The sequence below is a fragment of the Octopus bimaculoides genome, chromosome 11 (assembly GCF_046866305.1).
Source record: "Octopus bimaculoides isolate indiv1 chromosome 11, ASM4686630v1, whole genome shotgun sequence".
In the NCBI taxonomy this organism is placed as follows: domain Eukaryota; kingdom Metazoa; phylum Mollusca; class Cephalopoda; order Octopoda; family Octopodidae; genus Octopus; species Octopus bimaculoides.
In genome coordinates, this window is record NC_142938.1 from 44,424,875 (window position 1) to 44,450,248 (window position 25,374).

General features: G+C 38.8%; 1 protein-coding gene and 1 pseudogene across 4 annotated transcripts in view; both read right to left on the reverse strand.

Moving 5' to 3' along the window:
- LOC106873167 (prolyl hydroxylase EGLN3) overlaps window positions 1-25,374 on the reverse strand; it is a 96,978-nt gene that overhangs the window by 42,984 nt on the left and 28,620 nt on the right. For 2 of the 4 annotated variants that reach the window (XR_016243655.1, XM_014920396.3), the window contains exons 3-4: window positions 22,227-22,363; window positions 18,998-19,056 (exon numbers count right to left, since the gene is read on the reverse strand). Coding sequence is in view for 2 of the 4 variants with exons in the window: in XM_014920396.3 (XP_014775882.1) it covers window positions 18,998-19,056; window positions 22,227-22,363 (196 nt within the window). In the remaining 2 variants the exon portion in view is untranslated. Of the gene's footprint in view, window positions 1-5,496; window positions 5,920-18,997; window positions 19,057-22,226; window positions 22,364-25,374 lie in introns of those variants that run through there. The other 2 variants (XM_089359926.1, XR_016243656.1) reach the window with 2 other exon arrangements.
- Window positions 10,630-11,891, reverse strand: LOC149133275 (uncharacterized; annotated as a pseudogene).

Here is a 25,374-nt window from a genome sequence, read left to right on the forward strand (position 1 = left end):
CAAAATTCATCTAATTTGACATTGATAGTTATTACCAATCGTTTAGTCCCATCCTACTTAATAAGGCCCTTATTTTTGCAAGGAATAGGACTGACCTATCAATGAAGGAAGTAAAAGTTATACTTGAGGTGAGGAAGACCATAATTCATCACCGAGGAAAATTTTGGACCAGAAAGGACACACCAAACTGCTTTGATATACCATAAGAGACATAACCACCAAAGTGGCGGAGGGTAAACATATTATAAGCCCGACTGCCACACCCAGGAAAAGCCCAGCAGCAACACCTAATAAAGAAAAGGATGGGGAGGTAAGTGAATTTGTACAGCTCTCCCCAAACTGAAAATGTGAGTAATCTCTTTCCTTTTATTTTTCAAAAATGATTAAGTTAGAGTGCATAAATGTGCATGGACTGGGGTCGAAATGGAAACAGGCTTGTTTCCCGGACAACCTCAGGACATGTGATATAGATGTAGCAGTCGCAACTGAGTCCAAGATGAGTGGATCACAAGCATTCTCTCCTCTTCTGAATGATTATGAAAAATTCATTTCTCCTAGCCAACGAGGAGTGGGGGGGGGGGGGCGTGGTGATCTTATTTAGGAAGAACTTGGACTTGCAGGTAAGTACTGTCTTTCTGGACCCAGAAGCTAGGTTGGTCGTCCTGGATGTAACTCACGAAAGTAAACAGTCCTTCAGGTTGGTAGCTGTCTACGCTCCTAACGAGCATGGGCAGTCGGGTTTTTTGCGAGACCTGGAGCATTTTCTAGTGATGTCTAAAATGGTAGTTCTGTTAGGAGACTTTAACACTATCCTCGATGCACAGGTGGATAGTGTTGGCTTGACTGATAGGAAAGAAAATCCTGGCCTCAAGGGTCTACTAGAGAACTATAATCTAGTAGACCATTACAGACTGGATGAGCCATTCATTCCACAGTGGACATGGAGTAATAACAACGGCTCATGCAGATCTTATATAGATAGGGTATTCGTTAGAGATAGAGATAAGGATACTTTTAGTTGTCCACAATTTGATATAGTACCTACACGGATCACAAATTTGTGACATGTAAGGTACACTTAGATAAATGTCATAGACAGGGACCCAGGTACTGGAAGATGAACAAGTCTATTTCGACTTGTAAAGCCTTCTGTGCCTGGATTAAGGAGTTAGTACAGAGGGCACTATGTGGTGCCATCATTAATAATAGATGGTGGCATGCCCTCAAGAGAGCCATTGATTTAGAGTCTATTAGAGTTAGCAATCAGCTAAGTTTAGATAGATCTAGAATAGAGGGTATCTTAGTTAAGAACTTAGACGAGGCATTGGAATCTGGCTCTGCATCTAGATTGCTGGCGGTGAGAACAGTTTTGTACCGTCACCTCAACGCCAAGTATGAAGGCTGCTGCAGAGTTAGAGCTAAGCTACGTGCAGTGGGATGAGAAGGTATTAACATTGCCGGATGGGCACATTGTGTGGAGAGTCATAGGGATAAAAAAGCCTCTATAAAGTCTTTAACAGATGAACGAGGGTGCAAGATCTATAGACAGGATGAGACGCAAAAGGCCTTGCATCAGCATTTCGCACAGTTGTTCGGGTAGGGTAGTGCGCTAGAGCAGGAGGCAAGGTGCTGTGAAGGGTCGATTACAGCTACGGAGGTCAAAGAGGTGTTGGCCAAGTGTGCCGGGAAAAGTTGCCGGGGTTGGATGGTCTACCCTATGAGTTTTATTGTAGCATGCCGGACTTGTTCAGGGACTTGCTGGCCAGCTTCTACACAAACTGGCAACAGAATGGGAGAATTCCCAGAGTTGGGGAGTGGTGACGCTGATCCAGAAGGACCCGAGCAAGGGGGATATTATAAGTAATTACAAGCCTATAACTCTACTCAATGTAGAGTTAAAGATTTTGGCCAAGGTTGACGCGTGTCGTGGAGAATCTTCACCTTATTCATTATACCTTAGACAGGTTGGGTAAATTAACTGGCAAAAGTGAAGCACTGGTCCATTTAGACCAAAGTAAAGTGTTTGATAGAGTAGACCATCAGTACCTGGCAGCAGTCCTCGAAGCGGTTGGGCTGGGCCCAGACTTCCGTAGTTGGATCTCCACTATGTATAGTGGCATCAAATCAACAGTCCAGATAAACGGCTACCTGTTGGAGACATTCTCGATCAAGTGTTCAGTTCATCAAGGGTGTTCCCTGTCTCCACTTCTGTACATGTTGGCTCTTGAGCCATTATTGTGGAAGTTGGAGAATTTGGGGGGGAGGCGCCCCCCAATGAAATTGGTTGTGCTAGTCGGTCTCTGCTTACGTGGATGATATCACCATCATCGTGTCCAATGAGGCTCAGCTACCTTGTGTAGAGGAAGCTATCAGGAGATACGAGGCAGTGGCAGGGGCAAAAATTAACAAGAACAAGTCCATCGGCTTGTGCCTTGGCACCTGGAGGAGCAAGTTGATATCGTCCAGTGCCGTGGGTCACTGGACAGATGGTTCTGTTAAGTTGCTTAGAGTTTGGTTTGAACTGGACTCCCAGATGGAGAAGAATTGGAACAAGGTGGCAGACAGGGTGGAGGCCCTAGTCTGGACCTGGTCCAGAAGGTCTCTGTCCCTGAAAGGAAGGGCGGAGGTGGTACAGGTGTTTATTGCATCTGTAATCACCTACCGTCTGACCATTGTCCCTTGTCCCGACTCGTGGATGAACAAGTTGGAGCAACTCCTCTTCTGCATATTGTGGAAGGGAGGAAAGCCATTTGTGAGGCACTTTGTTGACTGCCAGGAACCACTAAAGGGTGGGTTAAGGATGCCTTGGTTGATGATGTGCAGACATGCGTTAAGGCTGAGGCATCTCTGGTGCTACCTGGAGGGTGATAAGGTGTGGAATCAGTTAGCAGAGGAATTCTTTCTGCGACCAGCCTCTTTGGAGTGATTTAAACCCGGTTTCATTAATAGACATAATCTGACTGAATGGCAAAAGGAGTGTCGACAGGCATTCGTGCTGATCCACAAGACAGGCAAGGCCGGCAGTGAGAATACCACCTCAGTTTTGTACAGAGGGCTGGTGGAGTATAAAAACGATGACGCCCTAGGGACTCTGGGGTTCGATGAAAATCAACTTACCAACCTGTTCAAAAAAACTTTCAGGTCAGGGTATTTGGATAATAACCAAAAATCCCTGACCTGGCAGCGTTACAGGAATGCTTTATCTGTTCGAGATAAGTTATCCAGGCACAGAATATTGGTGCCAATGACATGTCCAAGATGTGGGCTGGATGACGAAACCATCCAGCACACTTTTGTACATTGTCGGGAGCTATCAGGCTTGATAATTTACGTCAAACATGTGTTGTTGCATCTGGGAAGAGTTCAGCTATCGGCTGGCTGAGTCTATAAGAAAGATTGTACCGCCAACTGGACTCTCATAGGAAGGTGAGGTATGTTTTTTCTGTACAGTTGCTGTGCTGAAAGAATGTGTGTGGAAGACTAGGATGCAAGGATTCATGACAGGGTCCTTTATTTCTGGCTCTGGTTTGCTACAATACTTCAGATATCATCTGAAGAGCAAGATAGGGCTGGAGAGAAGGACCCTGTCGAGAAATGTGTTTGAAGAAAGATGGAAAGCAGTGTTAAGAAAGGTGGGTGCAAGGAACCTGGCTTAATCGGCTTTGGAAAAAAGGAGGAAATGAAAGGAAGGAGATAGCTGCTGGGCCTTTGAGGCAATAGGGCATATCTCTTACTCATATAGAAAAAGACTATTTATTTTATCATCAAAATTTTTAAATAATAGGTATAATTCAAACACATCACAACATTTTTTGTATGTATTGTCCTGTGCTGTCCCATCTATGTATTGATCTTTATGGTCGTAATAAAAAAATTCAGCTAGCAAGCCATACTTCTCCAGACTGATGATGAGCAATGACTCTGAAACTAGTCTCTGGATGCTGGCTTTGCTGGGTGGAGGTGCTTATCTCCCCTTTGAAAACATAAGGGCACAGAAAATGTGTCATGGCCAGCTGGAAATGGTGTTTCCTGGGGTTAAATAGCAGCAGCATTCTTCCCTTTCATGGGACTGTCACATTAAGTTAACAACATACCATCACTATACACATACACACACACACACACACACACACACACAAACATACACATATACATACATATATATATATATATATATATATATATATATATATATATATATATATATATATATATATATATATATATACATATATACATACATATATATACATACATATATATACATAAATATATATAGATATATGAACACACACATAAATATATATATAGAGCTCTTACCTCTGCTGGTGACAAAGGGCCTCTCACTCACAGAGTAAAAGGCAGACTGTATAATGCATGTGTACGAACAGCCATGCTACATGGCAGTGGAACATGGGCCATGACTGCTGAGGACATGCGTAAGCTCACAAGGAATGAAGCCAGTATGCTCTGATGGATGTGTAATGTCAGTGTGCAAGTACCTTGAGAGAAAAGTTGGACCTAAGAAGCATCAGTTGTGGTGTGCAAGAGAGATGATTGCACTGGTATGGTCATGTGGCGAGAATGGATGAGGATAGCTGTATGAAAAAGTGCCACACCCTAGCAGTTGAGGGAACCTGTGGAAGAGGTAGACCCAGGAAGACCTGACATGAGGTGGTGAAGCACGACCTTCGAACATTAGGCCTCACCAAGGCAATGACTTGTGACCAAGACCTTTGGAAATATGCAGTGCGTGAGAAGACCCAGCAAGCCAAGTGAGACCGTAATCCGAGGCCTCTGCCAGGGGTGTAGCCAGCCCACTTATGCGTACCTTTCCTTCATTGGACACTAAACTCTGTTTGAGAAGACCTGTTGAAGCAAATGAAATCAATCCAAATTCAACGACTGGCACCCATGCCAACCTTCCTTCATTGGACACTAAACTCGGCTTGCAAAGACTTGTTGGGGCAAGTGAAATCGAAATGGTGATTGAACCAAATTCGATGACTGGCACCTGTGCCAGTGGAGTGTTAACAGCACCATCCAAGCGTGATCATTACCAGAGCAGCTGTCTGGCTTCTGTGCCAGTAGCACGTAAATAGCACCATTTGAGTGTGATCATTACCAGCGTTGCCTTTCTGGCACTTGTGCCGGTGGCACGTGAAAAAACATTCAAGTGAGGTTGTTGCCAGTGCCGCTAGACTGGCTCCTGTGCAGGTGGCACATAAAAAACACCATTTTGAGTGTGGCCGTTGCCAGTACCGCCTGACTGGCCCTCGTGTCGATGGCACGTAAAAGCACCCACTACACTCTCGGAGTGGTTGGTGTTAGGAAGGGCATCCAGCTGTAGAAACTCTGTCAGATCAGATTGGAGCCTGGTGCATCCTTCTAGTTCGCCAGTCCTCAGTCAAATCATCAAACCCATGCTAGTATGGAAGGCAGACGTTAAATGATGATGATGATGATGATGATGATGATATATATATATATATATATAGTAATCCTCATGATTCACTTATCATGGTTTATTATTAAGTTCACATTGATTCCTCCATGGTGTTGTTTTGCATTTATAAAAAAATAAATATATACAAATTACAAAAATGAAAAAATATATATATACATGGCTCCGGGTTTAGTCCCACTTCAACTATAGCCTCAGGCTGACCAAAGCCTTGTGAGTGGATTTGAAAGAAGCTGAAAGAAGTCTGTCGTATATGTGTGTGTGCATGTTTGGGTGTCTGTATTTGACCCCACCCCACCATCGCTTGACAACCAATGCTGGTGTTTGTATGTCCCTGTAACTCAGTGGTTCGGCAAAACAGACCGATAGAATAAGTACTAGGCTTTTGCAGAATAAGTCCTGGGGAGGATTTGTTTGACTAAAGGCAGTGCTCCAGCATGGCCGCAATCAAATAACTGAAACAAATAAAAGAGCAAAAGAGTAAAAGAGTACAGTACTGTTTCTACTTCGCAGATTTTCATCTATCGTGGGTGGGGTTTGGAACGTAACAACCCCAATAGTCATGGGATTACTGTATACATACATACATACATACATATATATATATATATATATATATATATATATATATATATATATATATATATATATATATATATACACATGTATATATATATATACATATATATACATGTATACATATATATATATACATGCATATATATATGTAAATATATACACATGTATATATATATATATATATACGGCAATAAGATAATGGAGGGGACCAAGAGGTGGTATTCATCAACTTTTAGACATTATATTATGTCTATTTATTTATTTAAAAAGAAAAACAATTATGACAATATACATACATGTATAACATATGTTTTACATGTATAAAAATACCAGTAATTATTAAAATATATAATGTAGAACATAGAAAGCAGAATATTTTCTTACAGCTGTTTCAGCCAAGAGGTCATAGTACCCTACTTTACTCCCATACCTTCAGTGAACTGAAGTATTTGGTAGATAAGATTAAAGTACTTGGGTGTGCCTCTGGGCTTCGTCAGAAAGTTCATAGTTCGTAGAAAGTTCCTAAGGTTAAGTTATAAATATAAATACATACATATATACACACTTTTACATATGCATACATATACATAAATACACATCTATACATTTATATATATATATATACACACACACACACACATACATATATATATATACACACACACACACACACACATATATATATATACACACACACACACACACATATATATATATACACACACACACACACACACATATATATATATATACACACACACACACACACACATATATATATATACACACACACACACACACATATATATATATACACACACACACACACACATATATATATATACACACACACACACACACATATATATATATATATATATATATATATATATATATATGTGTGTGTGTGTGTGTGTGTGTGTGTGTGTGTGTGTGTATGCATATGCATACAAAGGAATCAATAATTATTATTATTAAGTGTATTATATTACTCTTATTAGATAAAGTATAAACAGAGGAAAGAGAAAATTATCAAAAGAGAAATAATAGTGGAATTTAACTAATCAATCTATCTTAAGACTATTGTAGTTTTGTAGGAATGAAAAGATATATAAATGAGGGATACATACATACATACATATACATACACACATACATATATATATATATTTACATACAAATATACCCATAGGTACATACATATTTCATGTGTTGAGAAGGGAGGATTACTGTAGCAGTTTGTACTTTTCTTTTTATATAATTATAATTATACACAAACATATATATATATATATATATATATATATATATATATATATATATATATACATATATATATATATGCACACACACTAACAGCACTGTCGAGCGTGTTCATTGCCAGAGCAGCTGTCTGGCTTCCGTGTTAGTGGCCCGTAAATAGCACCATTAAAGCGTAATCGTTACCAGCATTGCTTCCTAGCACTTATGATGGTGGCACGTTTAGAAAATCATTCGAGCGAGGTTGTTGCCAGTGCCGCTGGACTGGCTCCCATGCAGGTGGCACGTAAAAAACACCTTTTTGAGCGTGGCCATTGCCAGTACCGTGTGACTGGCCCTCATGCTGGTGGCACGTAAAAGTACCCACTACACTCTCAGAGTGGTTGGCGTTAGGAAGGGCATCCAGCTGTAGAAACTCTGCCAGATCAGATTGGAGCCTGGTGCAGCCTTCTGGCTTGCCAGTCCTCAGTCAAATCGTCCAACCCATTCTAGCATGGAAAGTGGACGTTAAACGGTGATGATGATGATGATGATACATATAAACATGCAATATGTTTTCTATTGAGGGCTTGAGATAAAGGTCCATAATAAGTGGGTTAGAGTTTATATTAATACCTGTGATATTAGTCGGTACTAAAAGTAATAAATTTCCAGGCATTAATCAAGATACTTAATTATTTTCCGTTACTTTTTGTTTATCGAGTTGCTGAAATCATGCGGGAAGGGGGAAGGGGGATATGGTCAGTCCTGTAATCTAATTGGTCATCTATTGTTTTGAAAGGCCATGACTTTATTATGGCTGGTTAATGGATAACCGATAACATAAACAACAAAGTAGGCAAAAATATATAAATGTATTCAAATAAAAAACAAATAATCCAAGGTTAACTATTAGTAGGTAGGATAGTAAAAGTCAATAAAGAAATTAATATAGAGACTTGACACTATTATATTGTTACGAACGCCCGCACGCGAAGCACCTCCCTAACACCGAATAGGGGACTCGCGCGCGCGCGTGAACGCTCATACGCTCAGTGAGCTAGCAACTCGTCTGTCGGTACAATCCTGACCGATAATAAAGCCCCGGCTGGAGCACGTAACGAAGAACAACACAGGCAAAAGGAGGGGAGGAAGAAACAACACGAAGACCATGCGTTGGGTAACCTTTTCTTTTTCTTTACATAACATCACAGAATACATTTAAAACATTAGAATAGAGCATTACATAATAACAATTCCAATACATGGCATGACAGTTCAATAACGTTGACAAAGTTTCCAAACAATTACAAGCTTTTCAATCATTTTTACATCGCAAAGTTCGTGTCTCAAGTTTCATTTGACAACAAAGTTCTTCTGCTTCTTTCTTTTGTATTTCTTTTCTTTTCCTTTCTTTTAGAAGCATTTAACAACAACACAGTTAACAACTCAGAGTTCTTTTTCTCTAAAATAATATAAAAGCATTTACCACAACGAAGTTCGTTTCCTTCAGGTCTGCTACTTCCACTGACCAAGGCAGTCTGCCACTACAATTCCGTCTCTCTCTCACTGGGACTCTATACATTTCTGCTGACCATATCTTTCTCTCTGTCAGACTTATAATTCTTCATCTTCATCTCTTCGACTGGCTCCATCTCCACGGGAAAACTGCTGTCCCCCAACTGCCTCGGCTGGCTGCTACCGCTCGACTCAACCGATCCTGCTGGCTCCCAGAGCTCGACTGCCTCTTCTGGCTGCCAGAACTAACTGGCCAAAATTCTCTGCTCACTGCTTCGGCCGACTGCTTCCCGCCAATTCCTGTCCTGCTGAACTTTCGGTGACCGGAAAGGGGGCAGCTACGTTAAAAATAGCTGTGGTTGCCGACGAGACAAAGGAAATACCATTGTCCCCAACTGACCAGAGTACGGGTTCAAAACCCAGCCCGGGAGATAGGGATATAATGCTAATCGCATCCTCGGTGGCCGCATCACTACCCCTTCCCTAGCTCTTTGTCGTCCCGACGAAAACAAACAACATCTCTAACTCCTAAATTGATTCTTTTCTCTCTCAGACTTTCTTAGCAAGTGGATCCAACCCCTGCTGGTGTGCTCCAGCTGAACTGTCCAGAGCCATGGTACTTCCACAGACAGTTTCCGTATACAATTTTCGGAGAAGTTCTCCTGCCTCCTCGAATCCGGTATGTCACCTCGGACAGGCGATCCATTACTGTATAAGGCCCTTCCCATGGACTCTGCAACTTCGGTGACTGTCCTCTTTTCCGCCTGGGGTTATGAAACCACACTTCATCACCCTCCTTAAAGTTGGCTTCACTAGCCCGGGTGTCATGTCGACGCTTCATTACTTCACCTGAAAACTTCAGGGCTTCTCTAACTTGCTGGTGTACCTCAGTCAGACTTTCCTGCAGATACCTCACATAGCTGGAGGTTTCCCTGGGCAGTTCCTCCCCCAGTGGTCTTCCTGATCCCTGCTGCAGCCACTCTACCACTGGCCCTAAGTCGGCATCTTCCATCTGCCTCTGTTGCACTTCTCCGGTAGCCACTGATCCAGTCAACTTGGCACGTTTGCACTTTTTAATGTGCTCCTTTCTTCCTGCACAATGCAACTGACTTTGCCACTGGTCCACTGCCTGGCACAGTCCCTTGATTTGCCCTTTACAAATCTTCTGTGCCATTGTAGAAGAATTGGCTGCTACATCCAGCACCCTATCAGCTCCTGCTTCCAGGGTTCGTCTGACCCTCACCCTAGCTTTCAACTTGCCTCGTCTGTCAGGATCCACCGGCCCCAGACAGCCATCAGTCGGATTGCTCACACGACACTGGAGCAGCTTTTCCGACCGCGGTGGTACCACCATCATCCGTAGCGCTCTTACTTCGCTACTGGGTGTGGTTCGCTTTACCACCTCAACAGGGACCAATCTTCCCTGTACCGAAAGCTTCTTCAATCGCAAGTCCAGCTGACAATCCATGGACGTTAAATAGTCCAGTCCCAAAATGTACGAATCCTCCATTTCAACTACGTAAACTGGAAGCACAACTTCCAATCCGGCAACATCAATCCGGACATGAACTGGCCCTCTCAGCTCAGTGCAATGTCCGGTCACACCAAACAACTGCTGCGATGTCTCTGTCAGTTCTAGGTCCTGCAACACATCGGACCTCACAAAAGTCTGTCCCGAGGCCGAATCAATCACCAGAGAACACGTCCGGCCGTTGACCTTTCCATTCAGTCGTAGGCTGTCAATCACAGACCCTGCACGCCGTCTCAAGTGTGGGGCTCCTTTGGAACGTCTGGCTGGTGGTTGCCCCTTAACACCAGCTCCTTCTAGTTTACCGACTCATTTCTTGTTGGGCAGTCACAACTCCTGTGTCCCTGCCTCTTACAACACCAACACTCGGCCTTGAAAACAGATCCTGCCCCATCGTTCTGTTTCCTCTCTCGCCGCCAACTGTAGCAGTCTCGCCGCCTGTGTCCGCTTTTCCCACAGTGCCAACACACACCAGTCATCTCCTCATTCTGCCTACCAAGTCCTCGACTATCTCCAAGTCCTTCAACTTCACGGACTTTTACTCTTCTTGCCCCGAATCTGGAGCTTCCACTCACCCGGAAATTTCCGGTGCTGGACTTCACATAGGACTCGAACTCCAGAGCCCTAGCCAGCGCCTCCTGCATCGTACCTGGCCGCGTCTGCTTCACCTGGACCTTCAGCTCTACACTGTCCAGTGCATCTATAAACTGCTCCCTCAGAAGAAGAGACAATAGGTCGGGGGTCGCTGTCGGGTAAGCCTTGTGCACCGTGCTTTCCAAATCCTGGGCAAGCTGCTGTAGAGGCTCCCCTCGAGCTCTAACACAGGTGCGGATACGTGCCCTGTACATTTCACTCTGGCACATAGTTCCATATCACCTCTCGAGTATTTCCACTAGCGCCGAGTATCGACCCCTGTCTGCTTTCGACAGCTGGCCCAACACCTCCAGTGCAGGACCCTTCAGACTAGTAGCAAGCTGAACAGCTCTTTGCCCTTCGTCCCAGTCGTTTTGGTCCGCTAGCATCTCGAACTGGATTCTATAGGACTCCCACGACACCTTGCCATCAAACTCCTGTGGCTTCTTCCTAACCGGGACCACACTGCTACTTTCAACTCCAGGAGATCCGCATCCAGACGTCAGAGCATCACGAGATGACGCAGCAACAGCAACCACCTCAGGTTTAGTAACCTCAGGCTCGGCAGCACAAAAGTTCTCCACGCGCTCCGTCCTCTCGTTAGGCCTTTCGATCTGCTGCTTACACCATGCGGTATCGCTACTCAGTCCGCGGAACTCCTCCCTAAATTGTCGGTGATCCTCCCGCATCTGCTGTTGCTCTTTTCTGAGTTCAGCGAAGCCCTCCTTCTGCTCTTCCAGCATCTTCACAACCAAGGCCAGGGATACTTCCTCCCTCCTAGCCTGACACTTCGCACGCGCACCCTCTGAAGCCATGACGAACAACCAACTCACTGCAGCAATTTATAGATCCCACTTCTGACACCAATTTTGTTACGAACGCCCGCACGCGAAGCACCTCCCTAACACCGAATAGGGGACTCGCGCGCGCGCGAACGCTCATACGCTCAGTGAGCTAGCAACTCATCTGTCGGTACAATCCTGACCGATAATAAAGCCCCGGCTGGAGCACGTAACGAAGAACAACACAGGCAAAAGGAGGGGAGGAAGAAACAACATGAAGACCATGCGTTGGGTAACCTTTTCTTTTTCTTTACATAACATCACAGAATACATTTAAAAGATTAGAATAGAGCATTACATAATAACAATTCCAATACATGGCATGACAGTTCAATAACGTTGACAAAGTTTCCAAACAATTACAAGCTTTTCAATCATTTTTACATCGCAAAGTTCGTGTCTCAAGTTTCATTTGACAACAAAGTTCTTCTGCTTCTTTCTTTTGTATTTCTTTTCTTTTCCTTTCTTTTAGAAGCATTTAACAACAACACAGTTAACAACTCAGAGTTCTTTTTCTCTAAAATAATATAAAAGCATTTACCACAACGAAGTTCGTTTCCTTCAAGTCTGCTACTTCCACTGACCAAGGCAGTCTGCCACTACAATTCCGTCTCTCTCTCACTGGGACTCTATACATTTCTGCTGACCATATCTTTCTCTCTGTCAGACTTATAATTCTTCATCTTCATCTCTTCGACTGGCTCCATCTCCACGGGAAAACTGCTGTCCCCCAACTGCCTCGGCTGGCTGCTACCGCTCGACTCAACCAATCCTGCTGGCTCCCAGAGCTCGACTGCCTCTTCTGGCTGCCAGAACTAACTGGCCAAAATTCTCTGCTCACTGCTTTGGCCGACTGCTTCCCGCCAAATCCTGTCCTGCTGAACTTTCGGTGACCGGAAAGGGGGCAGCTACGCTAAAAATAGCTGTGGTTGCCAACGAGACAAAGGAAATACCATTGTCCCCAACTGACCAGAGTACGGGTTCAAAACCCAGCCCGGGAGATAGGGATATAATGCTAATCGCATCCTCGGTGGCCGCATCAATATTATATTAAATTAAGTTATGTTAAATTACGCAATATATAAGTAAAACATGGATGAATTTATATATATATATATATATATATATATATATATATATATATATATATATATATATATATATATATATATATGTATATATATATATTAGTATTTTAGGTTAAAGTGATATTACTAAGGGGATATGAAAAATAAGTTATTACAAATTTATTTTTAAAAAAACGTATATAATACCACATCTATCTGTCTAATTAGGGGAATCATTTGTATATTTACTAAACCATATGGGTAATATAGGGTTAAAATTACATGTTGGAAGTTATTCGGACCAAATTCAAATAAGGGACAAAAGACCAAAAGTGACCATACAAGTTGTTTCACTAAGTTGTTATTTATCGCTAAAATTATGTTTAAAATGTATTCTCCGATAAAATACATTAATTGCAATGCTCCATGCAACAGTGTCTAGTTACTAAATTAATGAACCAACTCAATATATATTCTCATGTATCCTCTTTTATATATACCTACATATTACTAAATTGTTATTTATTGCTAAATTATGTTTAAAATCTATTTTATCTGACAAAATGCCTCAAATGCAAGACTCTATGTAATAGTGTTGAGTCATTTAATTAAGGAACCAATCAGTCATTCAGTCCTTTAAAATATTTATTTGTCTATTTATTCAGTTAATTACTTTTAGTATTATATTTAAGAGGTGTTGGGTTGGGGTTATTAAGCTATAAATAGAACGAAGGGAGGTGACTCTGGGTTATTAAGATCTATAATTAGAATAACATACTCAAAAATTTAGGTCCATTAATCAATCAATCAACTGATTAATTAATTAATTTGTTTATTTATTGGCTCTGTAATGGAGTTGCATATCAATGCCGGCATTTATATACATACATATGTATATACAAAATATATATAGGAGTGGCTGTGTGGTAAGTAGCTTGCTTACCAACCACATGGTTCCGGGTTCATTCCTACTGCGTGGCACCTTGGGCAAGTGTCTTCTACTATAGCCTCAGGCTGACCAAAGCCTTGTGAGTGGATTTGGTAGACGGAAACTGAAAGAAGCCCATCGTATATATGTATATATATATATATATATATATATATATATATATATATATATATATATATGTATGTGTGTGTCTGTGTCTGTCCCCCCCCCCCAACATCGCTTCGACAACTGATGCTGGTGTGTTTACGACCCCGTAACTTAGCGATTCAGCAAAAGAGACCAATAGAATAAGTACTAGGCATCCAAAAGAATAAGTCCTGGGGTCGATTTGCTCGACTAAAGGCGGTGCTCCAGCATTGCCACAGCCAAATGACAAACAAGTAAAAGAGTAATATATATATATATATATATATATATACATGTATATACCCACACACACATATATACTAGCTCATATATAAAAAAAAAACCTGATTAAGTCCAAAAAACTAGATAATGTTATTACTTTATATACTTGTGGGGTGTAATTTAATGTAAATTATAAGCTAGTCAATGTTTATTTGTTAAAGGTACCAGCAAAAAACATAAACATACCTACCTAAACCTACATATATGTGTGTGCATACACACACACACACACACACACACACACATATATATATATATATATATATATATATATATATATATATACACACACAAGTACATGCACATAGATACATATATACACACATACCCACATATATTAATACAAAAGTAGCGACAAGAGTAATATATACTCACACATACATACATGCATATAATTATAGCTAACTTAATATATACCCTCTTTTATATATACTTGCATAATTATTATATATTATATAATACAGTATAACATCAATAATAACTTGAATAATAATTATTATTATTATGTCAGTAGGGGTATTTTAATACTAGGTTCTAGTGGTATTTGGAAAAGGTATGCCCAATTTTATGAAGACAGGAAATGTTGCATTCCTTAAAGCTGTTAATAAGTGGAATTTTAGTCCCAATTATTAAGAAAATTTCATAAATACATAACATACATTTTCTATTTTTAGTATTATACGCGGGTGCTGTTGTTAATATTTTCCAATTTAAATTATAGTTAATTCCCCCATCCTTAAGTTCCCATATATAGCTACTTAACCCTGTAGAATTTCTCCTATTTCTGTTTCTAAATGTATAGTTATGATAATTAAGTCTCTGTTTCATATTGTTTTTTGTCGCACTCACATATACCTTTCTGTCATATTGTGTACTTACTATACATTGATATACTACCTCCTTTCGAATGCAGTTATTATTAAATACACAATTATTACTTATTCTACAATCACATGTTCTGTGACCTATGCCAGTGGTGTAACCAGCCAACTTAGGCATACCTTTCTTTCACTGCTTGTGAAGACCTGTTGAGGCAAGTGAAATTGAAACCAAATTCGATGACAGCACCGCATGACTGGCATCTGTGCTAGTGGAGCGCTTAGAGCACCATCCGAGCGTGATCGTTGCCAGGGCCACTGACTGGCCCTGTGCTGGTGGCACGTAAAATGCACCATTCGAGTGTGATCGTTACCAGCGTCGCCTTACTGGCACTTGTACCGGTGGGATGTGGAAAACAACATTCGAGCGAAGGCATTGCCAGTGCCGCTGGACTGGCTCCTGTGCATGATACATAAAAACACCTTTTTGCCAGTACTACCTGACTTGCCGTCATGCCGGTGACATGTAAAAGCACTCACTACACTCTCGGAGTGTTTGGCGTTAGGAAGGGCATCCAGCAGTAGAAACTCTGCTAGATCAGATTGGAGCCTGGTGCAACCATCTGGCTCACCAGTCCCCAGTCAAACCGTCCAACCCATGCTAACATGGAAAGCGGACGTTAAATGATGATGATGATGATGATATAAATATATATACAAATTACTAACTCCCATATTTTTCAATTCTAATTTCCACCCCTAAAGTTTATATTACTTATCTCTTTTGGTTTTTCATTATATTCCTCTTTATTTGATAATCTAAATAAGTATTGGCCACCCTCATCCTTCTTTCTTCCAGTTATCACCCCTTCTGCCATCAGACATTCTCTTACTACCAACCCTGCAACCTACCCTTTTATGTAGATAAAGCTAGATATATGGTTCCAGTACATTGGGAGTCTAGTAGATTGTCTGACATTAATTGATATATCACCATTAACTAGAATACAGTTGACAACTCCCAATGGATTTAATTCTAAATGGTTAAGACTACATACTACATAAAGTCTTATAAATTTAAGTAACTATGTCACCACTCCTTTTATCTTGACCCCTCCACTATTTCCTCTGCTACTCTCTAAATTATAGAAGGCTAAACTCATTCAGCCACATATATAACAAAAGAAAACAATGTAAATATTTTGGCTTCTATTATTGATGTAAATTTGTTAAAAAATTATTTATCCTTCATGTTTGAAGTCTATTCAGTCATCTGATGAGAGCGATTTTCTTTCAAATTAATGTAATGTTTTCATTAATCCATTAAATGGAGGCGCTTGAAACAGCTGTAATGAATTGACACATTTGTTACTTATATATCTACAGGTCACCTGACAGTAAATCAAAACCATTTAATTCCAAGATTTATTTTTGTTTAACAACTGAATGAATTTAATAAAAGCATCTAAATATGAAACATCATGAAAATTGTTCAAACTGAAGTCCTTCTTGAGTGACACATTCTTCCATTTGAGTCAATACAGAATTGCAGATAGTGAGCGTGGCCGTTGCCAGTACTGCCTGACTGGCCTTCGTGCGGGTGACACGTAAAAGCACCCACTAAACTCTCTGAGTGGTTGGCGTTAGGAAGGGCATCCAGCTGTAGAAACTCTGTCAAATCAGATTGGAGCCTGGTGTAGCCATCTGGTTTCACCAGTCCTCAGTCAAATCGTCCAACCCATGCTAGCATGGAAAGCGGACGTTAAACGATGATGATGATGATGATGATGATTTATGGAATTTTGATTTACTGTCAGGTGACTTTTGGCCAAACCTCTCTCTATGTGTGTGTGTGTGTGTGTGTGTGTGTGTGTGTGTGTAAGAGATGTAACACCCATACTAAGGGAACTAACTGTTAAGCAATGTTGGAAGGGAGATAACTCAAAATTTAGGCGGCAGAGGTGGGATGACTTGGAAATTCTAGAAGCTTGATTAAAAGGTGAGCAATTTTTAGTAATTTTTCTCAGTGTGAAAAAAATAACGTTTTAAGGTAATTTGACAGAAAATGTCATTATATCATTGAAATTAAATGAGAAACAATCATTAATATCAAATTGCAGTTCTTATTTTGAATGTTAATCATTCATATGAAATTTAAGATGACCACTACCAATAACAACAATGGAAGACAGGTAATGATCTTACATTCCTGTGGTAGCAGACAGAAGGACGAATATCTTACAGGAGTAACAAACCAAATAGTTATTATGGATATACTGAAACATGAAATTTACCTTGATTCAAAGCATGAAAATATTCGGTAACACTCAAAGTACTTAAACTGCACTATACTATTTCACTATTACACTATATTACTCTAAATGAAAAAGAAATATATGAATAAAACACTGACAACAATCAACAATATCATCATCCACTCTTGCTGTCTTTATTATTCTAAACATAAGGTGGCTAGCTGACAGAATCATCAGCATGTCAGGCAAGATACTTAGTGACATTTCGTCCGTCTTTACATTCTGAATTCAAATTCCACCAAGGTCAACTTAACTTTTCATCCTTTCAGATTAACTTAGATTGATGTAATTGACTTACTCCCTACCCTGAACTTGCTGGCCTTGTACCAAAATTTGAAACCAATGTTATTTTCAACATGCTTATCACATTATATAGTTTTTAGATATTGATTTCAAATTTGGGCACAAGGCCAGCAATTTCAGGGGATGGTGTAAGTTGATTACATCAACCCCAGTACTCAACTGGTACTTATTTTATCGACCCTGAAAGGATGAAAGCAATGTTGACCTTGGCAGTATTTGAACTCAGAATGTAAAGATGGATGAAATGCTGCAAAGCATTTTGTCCAACATGATAACGATTCTGCCAGCTCACCACCTTACATAGTTTTTAGATGTTAACAAGAGAATTCAGATGTTTAGAATATATACTTTGTACAAAGCTAAGAATTTATAAATCAAAGCTGCTAATCTACTAAATATCTATTACAGAAATATACAAGTCTTTCAATAATTCCTTTTTCATTAGCTTGTTACAACAAATCTGATGAAAGTAATGGGCAACAAATAATATCAGTTTGTGTGCTCTCTTGAAGTTAAAGTTTTGTGGTGCTTCAATGATTCTATTGGTTAAGGAACATTACTACTGCAAATTCTCTTCAATAATAAGCTCTCATACATTTCTAGATATGCCGTACTTGAGAAGACCCACCAAACCAAGTGAAACCATAGTCGTGGCTGATGCCGGTATCACATAACAGGCATGTAAAATGCACCCTTCAAACGTTGGGCCTCACAGAGGTAATACGATATGCTATGCTTGAAAAGACTCGTCAAATCAAATGAAATCATAGTTTGAGCCGATGCTAGTGTCATGTGACTGGTACTCATGATGGTGGCTCATAAAAAGCACCCATTACACTCTTGGAGTGATTGGCTTTAGAAGGGGCATCCAGCAGTAGAAACCACGCCAAATCAGATTGGAATATGCTACAGCTCTCCAGTTTATCAATTTCAGTCAAACTGTCTAACATATGCCAGCATGGAAAGCAGACACTAAATGATGATGATGATGATGCATTTCATGTATTTTTCATTCTAGCATGAATTGAGGAATTTTGCAGTATGACATCTCTCCAGTTATATTTGTCTTTGGTCAATACTTATCAGATTCCTCTTTTTCACAGATTCTAGTTAACTCACTTCACCTCCTCCAATTTTCCTGAAAGAAACTATCAATTACCACTTAAATGAGCAACTATCAATTACCACTTAAATGAGCATTTTACATTTTTATCTATTTTGAGATAAGTGTGAATAAAAACGTGCCTTTAAGGGCCCTATTTTAGTTGTGCTATGCACTAAAATGAATATATGTATTAATAAAATAATAAAGACAGTCTGTAGCAAGCACTTACTTAGTTTGTCAGCAGCTGCTTTTTCTTCTGCATCATAGTACCATACTGTAATTGCATAGCTGAACAGAAAATTAAAACATTGTACATTGATATTAGTAATGTTATATAAAACCTTGTAATGATAATATAGCTCTTATAATAACTAGTAATAAGGATTTCTCACAGTCACAACAGCACAGCAGGATAACCAAACAACCAACTCTAGAACTTGACTTCTGGCTCTGACAGTTTTATAAACTTAGAATATAGACATGAATATTGTAGAATATATTTTTGTGCTATGGGGTAAGAAAAGTTACATGTTTCAGGTATTACCTTTTACCATAGAGAGATAAAACACCAAAAAGTATCCACCATTTGAACTATTTGTGTTACTATTTGCTGACACAGAACTTCACTGAATTCTTCAGGTTCTCACCATTTTATTGCTCTACTGATTCTGCTGTTCTTTTAAATTTCTAACTTTTAATAAAGATTTTAACTAGACACAAGACTTTATTTGTAAAAGAGCAAAATAAATCATAGTTTGTAATTACATTTTTCTGGCAACCTTGAACAATTAATCCCAATGAGAATTGAACTCAGAACAGGAATTGGGATACAATAAAAATTCCAGTCTGTCTCTCAACTAACTATTTTATTACAGCCCCTATGATAACAAGCAATTGTTACTGTTAACCCCTCACATCAAGTCAGACTCATTAGGCACACCTATGATCACAGATATTTCAGTCATAACGACTTCATCATTTTGTGTATCAGGGACCACATTATTCAATATGACCTATATTTTTTTTAAGAGAACAGAGCATGATTTGAAAGAAATCCGGCTGTTATTTCTAGCAGATTGAGAAACCACGTAGAGACGTTTTTGTTAACTCACGATAGCATAGTCTTTACAGCATGTAGGACAGAGTGAAATGATTTACTTGATGTTTTCTATTTGTTAGTCAATCACACACACACACACACACACACACACACACACACACACACACACACACACACACACACACACACACACACACACACACACACACACACACACACACACACACACACACACACACACACACACACACACACACACACACACACACACACACACACACACACACACACACACACACACACACACACAAGAAAAGCCGTTGGAAAACAGGTTATAGCAGCGACTCCATCAAAGAATATCTGATAAAGGGCTTGTATTCCGAAATGTCATTGCTTTATGGGTAACTAAATTACAACAGGTATATAGTCCAATTTTTGTATTATAGTGCATTGTTTTACCATTCAAAACTTTTTATTCTTTACATACAATATACAATGTTTCAAGCGAACTGCAATACTCTCCTATATGTATATATATATATATATATATATATATATATATATATATACAGTTAAAAGAAGAAAAGAAAATGGAGATAAGGAAGTTAACAAATATTTATTATTAACAAACTCGTCATCTTCGCTTCTTATAGCTGTTTCAATTAATACTCAATAATTAATTACAAATGACTCTTTTACTTTTTTACTTGTTTCAGTCATTTGACTGCGGCCATGCTGGAGCACCGCCTTTAGTCGAGCAAATTGACCCCAGGACTTATTCTTTGGATGCCTAGGACTTATTCTATCAGTCTCTTTTGCTGAACCACTAAGTTACATGGATGTAAACACACCACCATCGGTTGCCAAGCGATGTTGGGGGGACAAACACAGACACACAAACATATATATATACATATATACGGTGGACTTCTTTCAGTTTCTGTTTACCAAATCCACACACAAGGCTTTGGTCGGCCCGAGGCTATTGTAGAAGACACTTGCCCAAGGTGTCACACAGTGGGAATGAACTTGGAACCATGTGGTTGGTAAGCAAGCTACTTACCACACAGCCACTCCTATGCCTATTTGTACATTAAATTTGCATTTATGTGATATGAGCATAATTTCATCAAAGAAAAAACAGATGTACTTTGGGAGGTTATATGTGGACTTATCAATTCATTTCAGCAAAGTCTGCTGATGAAACAGCTGTAAGAAGCGAAGATGACCAATTTGTTAATAATAGATAACTGTTAACTTCCTTATCTCCATTTTCTTTTCTTCTTTTAACTGGATATAAGCTATATGCTTAATATATACCTATTGTTTTAAGGGAATTTCATTCCCCAACAATACTAGGTATTGAACCAGTATTTCCTTAGATGTAACCATCCATTCATGAGGTTAATATATCCTCCAATTAAATTATATATATATATATATATATATATATATAATGTAAGAGCTGTATAATATATTGGTTTCAAATTTTGACACAAGGCTAGCAAAATTCAGGAGAACATGTAAATCAATTACATTGACCCCAGTACTCAACTGGTACTTATTTTATTTGATCCCGAAAGGAAGAAACCATGAAAAAAAAAAAACATGGCAGAATTTGAACTTAGAACATAAAGATGGATGAAATGTCACTAAGCATTTTGCCTGGCATGCTAACAATTCTGCTAGCTCACTGCCTAAGAGTTGTAAGATATATTAAAAATATATTTTATGTAATACAAACATTACCTGATACAAAACTTAATACACACTGTAAGCTGTCATGAACAGTCCAGCCCAGGGTGATTTAGGTTTACAGACACACACACACACACACACACACACACACACACACACATATGTATGTATGTATGTATGTATGTATTAGAAATATGGATAAGATAATAAAATTAAAACTGCTGTAGAAAGCAGTGGGAAGAAAGGTGAAACTAAGTGTAATGCAGGTTAAGTGAAAGGAGAAATAGTTTTCACATAGGGTAAGTACAGTCAGTAACTTCAGATATAATAGCAAGGAGTGGGAATATATGGTCGTTGAGTATTAGTAAGAAAATGTTTGTTTAACAAACATTTTGGCTTAGACATAATCAAAAATGTGAATGTGCTTTGGTACTTGTCCTAGATCTGTAATCTTGTACAGAGCATATATGTAATTTGTAAAAAGTTATCTGACAACAGGATTATCAATTTGAATAACTATGTTTAGTAATCATGACTTGGTACTGCTTAAACTGTTGACTTGAAAGTTTTAAAGTAAACATCATACAATGGTAGAGAGAAAGAAAGAAAAGGCTGAAGTCCAAGAAAGAAAGAAAAGGCTGAGGTCCAAGAAAGAAAGAATATATGCTGAGTAAAAATAGAAAACAAAATAGTTATTTACCGGCTTCTCTTTGTAGGTAGTACTTCATGTGGGTTCCGGCGATCTGACCAGAAAAATAGAAGGCGATCAAATTTTGGTACGACATTAGCAACGTTCTCTTGACCTTCAGGGAAAATTCGCAGAAGTCCACCATCTTTCTGTTTAAAGAAACAAATAACAATGACAAGATTATTTCTGAAATGAAAAATCTAAGAAAATTCTTAACATTAATTTTAGCACTCCCAGTTTTATCAATAACTAGGTTTTTACTTGTCACTACGCTGCTAGTAAAAATATTTGTTAATCATGCACATACATTGTCTTAATAGTAGACTGTTATATAGTGAAAGTCTTGCTAGTTACTAAGGTGACAATATACTACCTATCTATCTTTTACACACAGACACACACGCTCTCTCGCTCTCTCTCTCTCTCTCTCTCTCCACAACTTGTTTTTTTTTCTTCTTGAAACAAATTTTAATTCTATCATTTAAACACACTTTCTTTCTCTCTCTCTTTCTCTCTCTTAAGAACAACCTGTTGTTATAGTGAAAGTCTTTTTAAAGTCTGTGTTGCATTGTCTCTATGTTGAAAGACATACAGAAACACACACACAAACAGCCAAAAAAATCCTATCTATATTGTTATATAGTGAAAGTCTTCTTTTTTTAAAGTCTGTGTTGCATTGTGTTGACAGACTTGCACTTAAAATTCCCATGTATTTTATCAAAACTTTTTAATTATAATGTGACAACACAACCTATCTATCTATCTTTCACACACACTCTCACTATTTCACTGTATTTCTCTCTCTCAACAACATTTTCTCCTCTCTTTCTTCCCCTCCTTCAAATATATCTTGTGACAGACAGACGGACAGACAGTCAGAGATCAGCCTCTCTTTATAAAATAAGATTTTAGTTCGCTTTATTTATTTTTTTTATTTAATAGACACTGGCATGGCTGCATAGTTAAGAAGTTTGCTTCCTAACCACATGATTTCAGGTTCAATCCCACTATGTGGAACCTTGAGCAAGTGTCTTCTACTAAAGCCCTGGGTCAACCAAAGCGTTGTAAATGAATCTGGTAGATGGACGGTGTGTTTGTCTCCTTGTTTTTCATTAAATGATACTTATAAACAAATATCACTATCATAAAAGCAGTGACCATCGTTTCCAATTTTCTGTGAAAACATATCTAGCTTGTTTGTTAACAGGTAAGAGTTGATGACAAGGGCCTTTGGCTGTAGAAAATCTGCTTCAAAAATTCCATCTGGCTCATGCAAGCATGAAAAAGTGGGCATTAAACTGATGACAAAGTAGTTGCAATAAATTTTCAGTGAAAAAAGACTCAATAGACACTTTGTAAAGTTATTTAAATGGCTACCAAGATATGAAAGCTACTAATTCTGAATTTCATTCCTGAAAAGTTTGATGCATTCAAATCTTGTCACAAAACACTGTGGTACATAAATTACTCTAATTCTCTCTGTTAATTTAGTCAAATATATCATCATCATTTAACATCTAGCTTCTATGCTGATATGGGCTAAATGTTTGACAGGATCTGACAAGTCAGAGGACTGCATCATGCATTAATGTCTTCTTTGGTTGGGTTTCTACAGCTGGATGCCATTCTTAACGCCAAAATGTTAACACTCTTTATAGTGCAAAATACCTGAATATTTGAGAAGTATAAAAATTTAAATGTGAAACAATTAAAGAATAAATTATTTTCTATTCTCAATGGCATTTGAAACTGCATACTAACTTTTCAATGAAACAATATTTTTAATGAGGAATTTTAATAACCACAATGTTCCAGTATATGTTGTCTGTATATTTTGTGAAATGATTGTCCTCAGGTACTATTGTAGTTACTGGTAGAATACTTAAAGTAATCATGATATGATAACAATATATACTAATTTAAATGTGAAACAATGAAAGACTAAGTTATTTTCTCTCTTCCATGACATTTAAAACCACAAACTATCTTTTTGGAAATATGATTTTTAAATGAGAAATGTTAATAACATATATCAGACTGCTCCTGTACAATGTTCATAGCCCAACCTCATTCTAAGGCCTCAAAATATATCCTTGCAACATATCATGAAGCTTGCCAAATAAGATACCTCTTGGAAGATAATGCAGACTGGAACAGTATGTTGAAAGAGGTTGAAGTTCACATTTTCTAAACAAGGTGAAGAACTTCATTGTTAACATTTTCTGTGCCAATTCACCATCTAATACTTAGCAACTCTAATGTAATCTCCAAGACCACACGACAGAAGACATACTGTATCATACAAAACAAAGCTCAGAAAACCCACATCAAGAGTTAACCTCTACCAAGTACAACCAGAGACTAAACCTCATTGAAAATACTGTTCAGCCCATGGCTGACAAGATCTTGAACAGTGTCCCAGCTCCAGGATGAATTGCAGCTGCAACTCTCAGTCATGAGATTTTTCAGCTAACCAGCTATGACATTCAGCAAATGGAGCAAAATGTATGCCAAAATGAGTTACTCTTAGAGCCAGATACAAAAAAAAAAAGAGCTTAAAAAACATCAAACAACTGATGTCACCTGACTCCAGAGGAATAATTTTCCTTGATATTACTAGTGGAACAGGAAAAACTAATTTCAACAAAGTCTGTTCACTTGAGCAAATTTCTATGGAATTAGATTTATCTGAAATTGTTGTAACCATGCTCACAAGGAGTAGGACTTCTCATACTGCTTTTAAGCTGCCATTCAACCTTTCAAATAATGACAACCCAGTGTTCAATATTTATAAAGGATCTGGACAGGATGAGGTTCTGAAGTAGACCAAACTGACAGCATAAAGAGTGTGCATAATGACACATAGACTTGCATTTGAGGTCCTCTATCATACCTGAATAAACTGAATAATTAAGTGGTTGAGGGTAAGTCCAGGAGTTGTTAATTCAATGCCTGAATAGTGGCAGGAGGGATCAGATGAGGGAATTTCCAATGAGAGAAGATCATGAAGTGATTAGAAATTAAAAATGGGGACTTAAGGCTTATAGTATTTAAAGGTTTTAATCAGTTTACGCATACAAGTTGGTTTGAATTCTGATCTTTTATTAACTAGCTTGTCCTTTTCAGGGAATCTAATGATTTTCAATAGTTCTAAGGAACA